Below are 12,938 nucleotides of genomic sequence, written 5' to 3'. Positions count from 1 at the left end.
TCTTTGTAGCTCACTTGCTTTTTATTGTATTATCAGATTTCTTTACCCACTCGAATCCCAGACCTTTGCAGGTGTAACACTTTCAAGTGTTGGTCTGCTGTCCTGTGCTTGGCCTTGCACTTTCTTGTTAAATGCCCTTTGATGCACAAACATTTTAATGTTGGTGAATGCTGACTCGTTTATATCCTTCTTTCTGGCTTGTGCTTTGTCCTTGAGGCATTATGTACATTTAGGGTACATCCACATTGTCACTTGATGGTTTCCTGTGTATGTTTACCTCTTCTTACCTATCTTCCCACATTGCCCTCAGTTCCAAGCATCCAAAACAGTCCTGTGATACACACATTTCTGTGTGTACCTTATAAAACAGTGTGAGAATCTCCGGGAGTAGAATTACTTGCTCCGTTATTAACATACTCGTTTGGCTTAGTACTGTGAGAGTGTTTCCATAATCACTGCAGCCATCTCTACCTCACTGGAACACCAAGATTCCTTCCTGAGCCTTCCTGGCCTTTACTTGGTATTATCAGCTTGTTTGTTTGTTTGAGACAGCCTTGAATTCAGAGATCCTCCTGCTTAAAGATAGGTGTGATCACCCATGTATTATTTAAACCTGAAGGATTGTGTCATTGTTATTTAATTTGCATTTCACAGCACACCCTTTACTAATTTTTCTTTGGAGATTTTTATCATTTTCTTGTGGTATTTAGGGGTTTCTTGAGAATTATTTTGGTATTCAACTTTATTTTAGGAAGTACAAACAACCTTCCTTGTCATTTGTTTATGAACTTTAACTTTGATACTCTTATTAAATTGAAATTCTAAGTGTATATGTAAATAATTATTTTTACATTATGTCTTGGACCTTTTTTTTGGTGGTGGGGCGGGTTTCGAGACAGGATTTCTCTGTGTAACAGCCTGGCTGTCCTGGAACTCACTCTGTAGACCAGGCTGACCTCAAACTCACAGAGATCCACCTGCCTCTGCCTCCTGAGTGCTGGGATTAAAGGTGTATGCCACCACTGCCCAGAGGCTTGGATTTTTGAGGTTTGTTTTGTTTCATGTTATTTTAAGACAATTTTATGTGGCACAGGCTAGCCTTAACTAATGGTCTTACCTGTGCCTCCCAAGTACTGCAATTGCAAGCATGTGCCCCAACAGATACTTGTTCTTTGGTTTTTAAAATGCATCGTCCTTTCACTTCACATTGAGATTATTTGTTTTTACATTGTTTTCTACTAGATATCCTGTTGCACCGAGGTCTTTAATCCACCTGGGTCTTCCTTTGTATGTAGTCTTATGAGGAATTCACTTTTATTTTATTCTTTATTCCTGTCATAAGCCAATTGCCCTACGTCAATAGTAGTTAGTATTGCTTTTTTACATTGGCCCGTGGTGCCGTCTGCTCTGTACAGCTTAGCCTAGAAACATGAGTCTCCATCTGGTCCATTCTTTAACTTTGTCATCTACTGATGGCATATGTCTATATAATTAATTTATATGTAAATCTGTTATCCTCTTTATCTGTTAGGACAAAGCAACCTTTCTCTTCCACAAGTCAACTAGATATTTGTCTTAGGGAGGCGTGCGCCACCACCGCCTAGGTTCCAAAGCAACTCTTAGAAAGGAAAACATTTAATTGGCTTAAGAGGTTTAGTCCATTATCATCACGACAGGAAGCATGGCAGTCTGCAGGCAGACATAGTGCTGAAGAGGAGGCTGAGAGTTCTACATCTTGATCTGTAGGCAAGAGGAAGTGAACTGTGTGCCACACTGGACATAGCTTGAACATATGAGACCTCAAAGCCCGCCTCCATAGTGACACACTTTGTCCAACAAGGCCACACCTACTCCAACAAGGCCACAACTCCTAATAGTGCCACTCTCCATGGGCCAAGCATTCAAACACCTGAGTCTATGGGAGCTGTCTGTTAGGATTTACCATTGCTGTGAAGAGACACTATGACCACGGCAACTCTTACAAAGAAACATTTACCTGAGGTGATGTCCTACAGTTTCAGAGGTTCAGTCCATTAACATCATGATGGGGAGCATGGCATCATGCAGGCAAACATGGCGCTGGCTACATCTTGACCAGAAGGCAGCAGGAAGTCGACTATCACACTGAGTAAAGCTTGAGAAAAAGACCTCAAAGCCCACCCCCACAGTGACACACTTCCAACAGAAGATGTGGCCCAGATTAAACGTGTACCCTCAAGCCTGAAGGTCTGGATTAAAGGCCTGTGTCATCCAGCCTCCTCCAACAAGGCCACACCTCCTAATAGTGCCACTCCCTGTGATCTTATGGAGGCCAAATACATTCAAACTACCACAGGGACCATACTTTTCAAACCATCACAATATTCAAAGGACATTCCTATATAAAATCTTTGAGCAAATAATTAAGATTCTCAAAAAAATCAGTTTTATTAAACTATATTTTAAAATATACATACTAGCTTTGAGATAATTTAGATGGTTAAATACTGTTATTCCACCTAACAGAGTGGGAGAGCTCTTCAATTTTTCGGATCATCTTTTATGTTAATAACCTTAACTTCACTTTTTATGTCTGTAGAGTTTTACATTTTGAGAACATTCTCTCCATGCATTGTAATATTGGTTGCTATAGTGCATTTATTGTTCATAGTCTGACAGTACAGTTTTTCTTTGGTACTTACTTGTAGAAACTCTAGCAAAAGTCTTAATACTCATTGGAAGAAAGATATACTTAATCCATTGATTTACTATTTGGGAAATTTTCAGATAAAATTCAAAGAGAACCTATAGAATGTAACACGAAATCTAGTTTGGTCTTTTAATAAAAACCCTGAGCCAGATATTAGGGTAAATGCTGAAAGATCAGGGAGACAAAGGAACAAGCCACTGCCATGTCTCACCTCACCAACTCCGCAAATCCTCTGACTGTATGTGTCTGAGTCATCAGCTGAAAAGCTCTCCAGCAGAAAAGCCCCTAGTTCCTGTCTTCTCATGCCTTATATACCTTTCTCCACTCAGCCATATTACTTCCTTCTTAGTGCTGGGATTAAAGGCCTGTGTGCCTCCCAAGTACTGGGAGCAAAGGCATGAGATCTCAAGTGCTGGTATTAAAGGCGTGTGACTCCCAAGTACTAAAGGCGTGTGCCACTACTGCCTGGCTCTATTTCTCTCCTAGACTAAGTCAATCAATCTTATGTAGTTCAGGGTGGCTTTGAACTCACAGAGATCCAGATGGATCTCTTTCTCCCAATTGCTAGGATTAAAGGTGTGTGCCACCACTGCCTGGCATCTATGTTCAATCTAGTGGCTTGTTCTGTTCTCTGATCTTCAGGCAAATTTTATTAGGGTATACAATGTATCACCACAATAGGCTTGTTTGACATCATGGAATGAACATTTAATGTTGAGACACATAGAATAGCTTCTAACTCAGAATAAAACATTGAGAAGTCATATAGCATTTGTGAGTGGGAGGGCTAAAAACAAAAAAGATGATCTGTAGTAGAAAATGGTACTTTGAAGACAATAAAAAGTATCTAAATTAAAATGGGAGCAGCAGGGCTTCAGACACAGCTGTGATAGAGGATGTGCCTTGCACACATGAAATCCTAGATTCAAGCCCAGCACCACATTGAAAAAGAAACACTGACTTCTGGTACATTTTGATTACACATATTTCTTCTTAAGATAAGAGGGAGCCTGGTGCTAGTGGCACACACCTTTAATCCCAGCACCCAGGAGGCAGAAGCAGGTGGATCTCTGTGGGTTCGCAGCCAGCCTGGTCTACGGAGAGAGTTCCAAGACAGCCAGGACGATTAGAGAGAGACACCCTATTTCAGGAAAAAAAAAAAAAGGTGGAAGAAAACTTGAAAATAGTCAGCTTGTTTATTATACTGTCCTATTCTGATGTTATATAATCATTACTCCAATAAAGTTAGGAAAGCCAAAAATGTATCTATATGGGAAAAGAATATTCTCAGTGTCTCATAAAAGGGGCACACAAACAAAGCAAAAATGATTCAGCAAAGCAATTACTTTTTGTAGAAAGCATGCACCAGAACCCAAACTATCCTAGCAAACATACTCTGCCAACATGGCCTCTCTTTTACCCCTGATATAGGTGGTAACTACATCTCATTCTATTAGTGGGAGTTTGACTTTCCAATCTGACGTAACTGTCTAATAAACATGAAGGGGAGGGGGGTTCAGAAAATAAGCGTCCTTGTCAGATTAACTACCTTTAATAGAAAAAACATTTCTCACACCTGTGTTGGACTCTTGCAAAGATAGAAGTATCTCCTTGTCATCTTGCTGATAGATACAATGTTTCTATCAGTTTTTGTAGATGTAACCAACTATCTTATTAAATAAGAAACACAGAACCAATGCAAAGAAGAAAGCCAAGAGGTCAGAGCTAAGAGCTAAAACTTTACCCTTCCTCCTGCGGTGGTCCTACCTCTCCGAACCAGAGCTACTTCCTGTGTTAAAGTCTTTATAAAGACTTTCGGTTCTGCCTTCCCATTGGTTGTAAACCCAACCACATGACCGCCTCATCACTGCCTGTCTGTACAGACCTCCAGGTCTTCTATGGTTGGTATTGAGATTAAAGGCGTGTCTCTCCAATGCTGGCTGTATCCCTGAACACACAGAGATCCGCCTAGCTCTGCCTACCAAGTGCTGGGATTAAAGGCATGCGCCACCACCGCCCGGCTTTCCTATGGCTTGCTAATAGCTCTGACCCCCGGGCAACTTTATTTATTAACATACAAATAACATTTTAGTACAAAATAAAATATCACCATAAGTTTTCACCCCCCCAAATAGTAGCTATGAATTTATAATGGCAAGAAGAAATTTATTTCAACTCTCTAAAGGGCTCTCACGTTTAGCGACAGGTAAATTGAAAGGGACATACCCAGTAAGTAAAAGTAGAGGGACAGAAATTTCCAGAGGGAGCAAGAGCACGAAGATAGGGTGCGATTCCTAGAGTCAGAGGTGATAATCTAGCAGGAGAGAAGGTGCTTGTCCACCTCTCCCACAGTGTGCTCAGCCAGCATTGTAGAAACACTGTCATCGGTGTGCATGAGGAGTAACATTTTAACCAGAGGGAAAATAGGAGGGCTTGGGTTCAGATGACAAACTTAGTATCTCATACATGACAGAAAGTTTACCTTAAGACTTAAAGCAAGATAATTGGTCTGTTTCATTGGATATGTTAAAACTAGAGGCCCAGGAACTGAGGAAGTCCACATTGGTCACAAGAAAACCAATTAGATATAACTTGCTCAGTCTGTATCGTGTTACTTGTGTGTATGTTTTCAGGGCTGACCATTGGGCATACTCTTCCCTGGGGAAGACTATTTCTGTCTCTTCCAGACTTTCTCAGCTGCCTATAGTTCTTGGTGTAGGGTTGAGGCCTCCTGAGCTTTCCCATCCACTGTGGCATGACCATTGGTGTTGTCTTTGTTCAGCTCTTGTTGGCCAGTCATGTTGGTGAGACTTTAGGAATATAGCTTCTGACATTGATTCCTAGGAAACACAGTCTCATGGCAAGCTCTGATCCTCTGGCTTACACACTTTCTGCCCCTTTTCTGTAATTTCCCCTGAGCCTTTGGTGCAAGAATGTTTTGTAGATATATTCACTGGGTCTGGGTTCCACAATTCTGCATTTTGACTGGTTGCGGTTTTTCTGTAGTGTTCTCCATCTGTGGCAAAGAGAAGTTTCCTTATCTGTGGGTTTAAGGACAAATGTTTTTATTGTTGCTAGGGATTATTTTCTTTTAGTAAATTAGTGGATATAGATTCTCCTCCAATAACCTTAACTTCACTAGCTCTGAGTAGTTAGCCAGGTTTCTGGTAATATGTTGTGGTTTCCCTCTTGTTGAATGGGTCTTACATCCAATTAGAGATGTACAAAAAGGAGGTCATGAATTTGAAAGAGAATAAGGAAGTATATATGAGAGGATCTGGAGGGAAGGAAGGGAGAAATGTAATTATAATCTCAGTAAAAAAAATAAAAATAAAGTGCCCACTGCCCAGCACGCCTTTGATCCCAGCACTAGGGAGGCAGAGCCAGGCAGATCTCTGTGAGTTCAGTGCCAGCCTGGGCTACAGAGTGAGTTCCAGGAAAGGCACAAAAGCTACACAGAGAAACCCTGTCTTGAAAAAAAAAAAAAATTAAAAAATAAATGAATAAATAAAAATAAAAAGAGAGAAAAGAAAAAATACTGGGAATGTAGTTCAGTTGGTAGAATGCTTGCCTAGCTTGCATGAGTCCTGGGCTCAAACCCAGTACCACATAAACTGGGTATGGGATCTCACAACTCAGGAGGTGGACACTGGAGGTCAAGGTTCAAGATCATCCTCAGCTACATAACAATTTGAAGCGTAGCCTGGGCTACATGAAATCCTGTCTCAAAAACTAAATACATAATTTTTTTTTCATATTTTAAAGAAGTTAGGGGCTGGAGAAGTGGCTCAGAGGTTAAGAGCACTGCTTGCTCTTCCAAAAGTCCTGAGTTTAATTCCCAGCAACCACATGGTGGCTCACAACCATCTGTAATGAGATCTGATGCCCTCTTCTGGCCTGCAGAGATACGTGCAGACAGAACACTATACATAATAAATAAATAAATCTTTAAAAAAAAAAAAGTTAGGATGTCAAATTGTAACCCTTAAACCCTCTAGGAAAAATTGTTACTGCACTATAAAAAAGAAACACATTCAATACAAAGAAAAAGGTTGATATCCCTACTCTACTCCGTTTTCTCTCCTGGGATACTTGTCTTTAAAGACAAGGTCTGGTCCAAGACTTGGTCCCATGTGTCCTCATCTAGTGGGCTTGTGTCAACACAAGCCCCGCAGAAAGCAGGATTAGATCGCTCAGCCTGGCTTCACTGTGTTCCGTTTCGGCCGTCTTCACTTCTTACTCTCCTGCTTGTGCTTTTAGGAGTATTCTTAGCTTCTAGTTGCAGGACGTTCTTTTTTGTTTTTGTTTTTGAGACCGTGTTTCTCTGTGCAGCCCTGGCTGTCCTGGAACTCACTCTGTAGACCAGGCTGGCCTCAATCTCAGAGGTCTTCCTACCTCTGCTTCCTGAGTGCTCAGATTAAAGGTGTGAGCCACCGTCGCCCAGCAGGAGACACTTCTTAAATACAGCTTTGAAGGAAAAGAACTTAATCCAAGTTATAGAACTAGAATCCAGTAGTGGTTTGTAAAGCCTAAGTTTCTACTTCCTGCATACAGATTTTCCTACATTTCCATCCCTTATCTTTAACATCAGATTTTATCTCCATTATACTCCAAGATTTGTTTATCAATTTCTTTATGTTGATCTAATCTAAAATAGCCTCCACATTGAACATTTTTACAAAATGAGGTAAACGTTTCTGAACATATACTTGAAGAGAATGCAGTTCCAGAGGTGACATCCTTTTGATGATGATGGTCATGAAGATTCTCTTTTGACTGTCATCTCCCGGAACATCCATCTAGGTGTGGATGTAGGCCTTGGTTGGCTCTGCGGTCAGTCTCCCCAGCAGTTAAGAAGGACGTGGACACAAATACTACTCTCTCTCTCTTGCATTTGTGCTCTCAGAAAACAAACACCAGGAAATCTTTATAAAGATTTCTCTCAAGACTCTAGGTGACTCTGTGATCTTTGATGCTCAGCATCAGGCAGAATAATTTCTTCTGTTAAAATGCAAGTTCCAAGGTGTGTATAGTTTGCAGAAGAGCCTCTGTGCTCCAGCATCCTGACACTTAGCACTGTCGGAAGGAAAAATACCTGTGCTCTGGAAACTTAGAACTCTGTCCTCTACAGATAGGACTGAGTATGTGCAGTTCTGATCACTATGTTACGGAGGAGACAGACAGGTGAAAATAGGAAATAAGAAGGGGTTCCTGTTCTCTTGAAACATGTTACTTAAAGCCAGAGGGGGAGACATTACTGTTCCAATTCCGGGACATAACAGTGTGAAAGCCTGAAGCTGGGAACTGTAACCATTGTTATTGTTTACTTACAGATCTACTTGGTCTTCATGTTTTCATGTACAGATTCTGATTTCTGTTGTTTTCTCATTTGAACAGAGCATCACGGTCCACCATCAGGAACCAACTCAGCCCGGCAAAGCCCAGCGCTGCAGCACAGGCCCATGGGACAGGCACAGGCCAACCACATACCTGGGGACAGGTGTGGCTCTTCTCAGGTTTTGGGTTTTTTCTCATCTCCCTGCTTTTCTCTGTCCCCCTCCCAGGCAGTAATTCATAAGCCAGATGGCCGAGTCAGAAAACTGTTGTGTATTTCGTCCTCACAGTTCTTCCCAGTGCTGCCCACCCCTCCAGACTCTCACCCCTCTTCCTAGCCTCCATCCCAGGCACAGCTCAGTGATTGAGTCAGCCTGACACCAGCAGCCAACTGCTTCTCTTGATAATCGCTTCAGTAGGGAAGGCCTAACCCCGCCTGAATCAGCCCTTTACATTGCCTGACACTTGGGCAGTAATTTGTACATATTTCTTTCCTGTTATTAAATCATTAGTCATAAAAGAAAAACTAGGTTTCCAGAAATTCAGCATCTCCCCAGGCCTTGGGGCTTTGAGAGGTCCATTTCTCATGGTGACAAGGTCACCATGTCTGCTCCAGGTTCAGTTATTTTGAGTGCGAACAACTCGAACAAGGCACCACTTAAGAGAGTGGGGGGGCAGTGTTCACAGGCTTTAAGCTACTCTGGAGGAAATGAGCAGTCTTTTTTTCTAGCAATTCTGGTTCTAGAGATAGTCTGTCTACAGCATCTTGTGAGGATAGAGGATGGCAAGGCTCAGCTTTAAGAAAAGTTAATCTACTTTTCTTTTTAGACTGTTTTTCATTTTCTCAGTACAGAACATGACTTGGTTTCTCTCACAGAATTGCCCTAGAAGGTGAAATTGGGAAAGATGTCTGCAGTTCCTACAGACATTCATGGTCTGACCATAAGCACCTTGCACAGCCTGACACCGCAGTGATTTCGATTGTGGGGAGTCGGCATAATCAGGTAAACACAGACGCCCTGGTGCTGACATTTGGGGTTGCTGTATCACTGACATTGGTGTTTTTATTGCAAATCTGTTTGGATACATTTGCTTCCAAAATTTCTAATTTTTATAGAACTGCTAATGTGGTTGGAATTCACTATACCATACAAGAGGGTGTAGAGATAAAAGTTTGCCCTGAGAAGGGAGAAATTTGAACCTAGGCTGAATATGTACAGGTGCATAATATTGTAGCTAATTAAGGGGGGGGCGCTTTTATTTGCTTATTTCTCAGGGAAGTTTATAAAAATCTCCTTAAAGTAAGTAAATTTTTAAAAAATTAAACTTAAAAAAATTCTGTTCTCAAATTGTTCTTTTGCACATTGATCAACTAGAAGACCACATAACCTTCAAATGACTTTAATTTGAATTTATAAAAATTAAGTAGCATTCCTTCCTTACAACATAGAAATGCATATCAGGAGTATACACCATTTCTCCCAGCCATAAAAGCAGATTCTCTTCCAGATGTAGTGCAGGCCGTGCCTGAGACCGTTGTTCTGTCGTGCTTCTTTCCTCCAGAGCCTCGGGTGTTACCCAGTAGAGCTGGAGAGGGGCCCTAGAGGCTTTGGATTCAGCCTCCGAGGAGGGAAGGAGTACAATATGGGGCTGTTCATCCTTCGCCTCGCGGAGGATGGCCCTGCCATCAAAGACGGTAGAATCCACGTGAGTTGGCTTCTGTTTTTAACCTTTGCTTCTGGCTCTAGACTGGAAACTTGTAAAAATAACTGCTCTAGAGGGAAAGCAGAGACCTCCCACCACTGGAAATGGGTCTTCCTAAATAACTGCTCTAGAGGGAAAGCAGAGACCTCCCACCACTGGAAATGGCTCTTCCTACAGCAGCCCCGTGCCGCCATGGTGCTCTTCCAGGCACCAGGGTTTCCTAGTTTGATGGTCTGTGGGTCTGTGAGAAAAATGAGTTCTTGTGTAGTCAGGGTACAGGGCAGACGGATTAATAAATCAAATACATTTCCATCTTAGTAAGTCTTGAGGACAGCAGGATAGAAAAAGACTCTCCAGTTTCTTCCAAGACATAGTAAACCCAGGGAGTTTTTTTCCACTTAGTTCCCTGTAGAAGCAGAAAATTCCAACCCTGCCAACCTTTATGATTATTATTAGAAAGAACAGAATTCACTCCTGTAATGTTCTATCACAGGCTTTCTCAACCCTGCAACACCAGCATTGTACAGGGCATTGGAGACTAAATGGCTTATAGAGCTGCCTTTTTTTCCTCCTCTAGATGTTAAAGAGGAATTTTATGTAGAAAACAACTGTTGGCCTTAATTTTTAAAAACCAGTTAATTCACTAGTTATCACTGAACTTGGGAAGTAGAGATAGAAAGGTCACAAGTTCAAGGTCATCCTCAGCTACTATAGCAAGTTCAAGGCCAGCATGGGCTACATGAGTAGACCTTGTCTCAGAAACAAAAGTAACTTCTGACTGATTGCAGCTTTGCATTTTCAACGTTACTGCTTCATACCCATCATTCACTTCAAAACCAGTTTTGAGTATTTGCCTTAACCAAGACTTTATGCCTGATATTAAATGAGCTGGTGAGAGGATGATACCAATCCTTCCTCAAAATGACCAGGCATATGCATAGTGTCAGACAGAGTGACTAACGGAGGTGCTTTAAGTAAGTACAATTCAGGAAAGAGGCCGAGAGAAGCTCTCCAAGCTGAAGAAATAACAAGGGGGTGAAATGATGGTAATCCACATAACAGAACGCTGTGTACAGGCTGAGTGATGTAGTTCTTTAGGATGTGTACAGAGGAGTGGAGGGAAAGAGGGTGGGTTATCAGTATGCAGGTGCTGGCTTGGAGCCAAGATGTTCTCCGAGCAGCATGCTGCTAAGATATGTCTACCTGCAGTGTGCAAATGGATGGAGAAGAGAGGTTGCTCTCACTCTTGCATGGAGTGGTGGTGTGAGAACTTGGGTGCTAACCCTTTGAATAGAAAGTAAAATAGATGAGGTCACCTTCCAGTAAAAGAAGGACCAGCGTAGATAACTCCTAAGTATCTGGTCAGTGAGAGACAAAGGGACAAAGACAAAAGATGTCTGGGGACCTCCTCTTGCCTGTGTGACACAATAAATAAATAAAAATAGATAGGCTCAGGGCAGAAAGAATTTGGCAGCCAACTACGCCATTTTGTAATTATATCAAAGTAGGTACCAGTTAGCTGTCCACGTGTATTTCACAGGCCTTAGATGACGTGCTCCAGACAGAAGTGATGAGCAAGGCTTTGTGGTAGATTAAATCACTCAAAGAGATGTAGAGAGCAGCAGGCCGTGGTTAGAACTTTAAGTGGGGCCTACAATTGTGCACACGAACACGTAAAGCAGGAAGGGTAGAAATGCAGAACCACACACCAGAGCCTGAGGGTTTATTACAAGGAGAAGGGCCAAGTGCCATGGGAGCCAATGATCAACAGTTGTTGGGTCTGGCCTGCTTGCTTTCTCACATGGTTCAGTAGTGAAGAGAGCTCGGGCTTGAGAATCGAGGAAGACACAAATCAAATCCTTTGTCTACCATTTTGTAGCCATGTGGCCTTAAGCAGCTTCTTTACAAGCCTCGGTTTTGGGTCCATTGTGCCATGCTTTAGAGTTCTCTTGATCCCCCTCCCCCCATGCCCTTCTTCTTCCTCTTTACCTCTCCTTTGCTGAGGCATTTCACATTTCTTCTTTTTGTTTTTTGTTTGTTTGTTTGTTTTTTTGAGACAGAGTTTCCCTGTGTAAGCTGTGGCTGTTCTGGAACTCGCTTTGCAGACCAGGCTGGCCTCGAACTCATAGAGATCTGCCTTCTTCTGCTTCCTGGGAACCAGGATTAAAGGCTTGCACAACTACTGCATGGCTCACATTTCTTCTTTTTAAAATGTTGGTTCCAAATAGAGCCCTCAAATCTACTAATTCCATCATACAAATGGAAGCCAAACAGGCCTTAAAGCAGACAATGTGTAGTTTCTAAACTACATCAGAAACTGAGCCTTTTATTTAAAAAAATAAACTCTAGATTTTGAAAACAAAAGCAAGTAGACTATTAACTGTTAGATTTGGATGTGTTCTAATAAGAAACTATGTCAGCTTTCAGGAGGTCTTCTCAGTTAACATTCTCCATGATGCCATGGGAGGGCCTCCACCTTGCTGGTCTCGTTCCTCCCTCACCGGTCTCAGAGTAGCAGTTCAAATTTATTCCCAGGATCTTCAATACTTCATACAGTGCCTTGAATATTCAGTGGGTAATTCATACATGGTTTTCAAAAGGATGCTCTGGGTGTTTTTAAATTAGGATTAGTATTTTATAGATGTTTACAGATATCAAGAGGGTAGAATGGATTGATAAATCTAGATAACTAATCTTTAAAATTATTTAGTGTATGGACACATGTGTGGTACATGTGTGAGGGTATGCATGCCAAAGTGCATGTCAGAAGACAACTTGTGGGAACTGGTGCTTGCTTTCCACCACGGGGACCCCTGGTTTCGAACTTAGTCTGTCTTGGCAGCAAATACTCCTACCCACTGAGCTGCTTCTCCAGCTCCTACATATTGAAACTTTTAGAAAATGAAGATTTGTCCTGAGCTCTTATTACTAGGTAGACAGGATTAGTGGTACAGCAACAATGTGCTAGTATAATTCAGAAATCGGGAGATCATTAGCTTATGGGTGGGGGCGGCACTGCGGGTCAGCAGAGGATCTGGAAATCTCCTGAGTCTGAAACTGGTCCTGAAGTCCTGGGGTGTGGTTCAGTGTGTGTCTAGCATACCTGAGGCCTAGGTTTCCATCCCCAGCACTGCAAGCAAGGAGTCAGATTCAGATTCTGTCTGTCTTGCAAGCAATGTGTATTGTCACTTATGCTGCTGTTAGCTCAGGA

General features: G+C 42.0%; 1 protein-coding gene across 1 annotated transcript in view; it reads left to right on the top strand.

Annotated features, from left to right (window-relative positions):
• Magi3 (membrane associated guanylate kinase, WW and PDZ domain containing 3) overlaps positions 1 to 12,938 on the top strand; it is a 228,916-nt gene that overhangs the window by 208,698 nt on the left and 7,280 nt on the right. The window contains exons 17-19 of the mRNA XM_059266005.1: positions 8,087 to 8,189; positions 8,901 to 9,027; positions 9,587 to 9,730. Coding sequence (XP_059121988.1) covers positions 8,087 to 8,189; positions 8,901 to 9,027; positions 9,587 to 9,730 — 374 coding nt within the window. The remainder of the gene's footprint in view (positions 1 to 8,086; positions 8,190 to 8,900; positions 9,028 to 9,586; positions 9,731 to 12,938) is intronic.

This window comes from Peromyscus eremicus, chromosome 6 (assembly GCF_949786415.1).
Source record: "Peromyscus eremicus chromosome 6, PerEre_H2_v1, whole genome shotgun sequence".
NCBI lineage: Eukaryota > Metazoa > Chordata > Mammalia > Rodentia > Cricetidae > Peromyscus > Peromyscus eremicus.
Note: the sequence above shows the minus strand (reverse complement) of the source record. Positions and strands in the feature narration are given on the sequence as shown.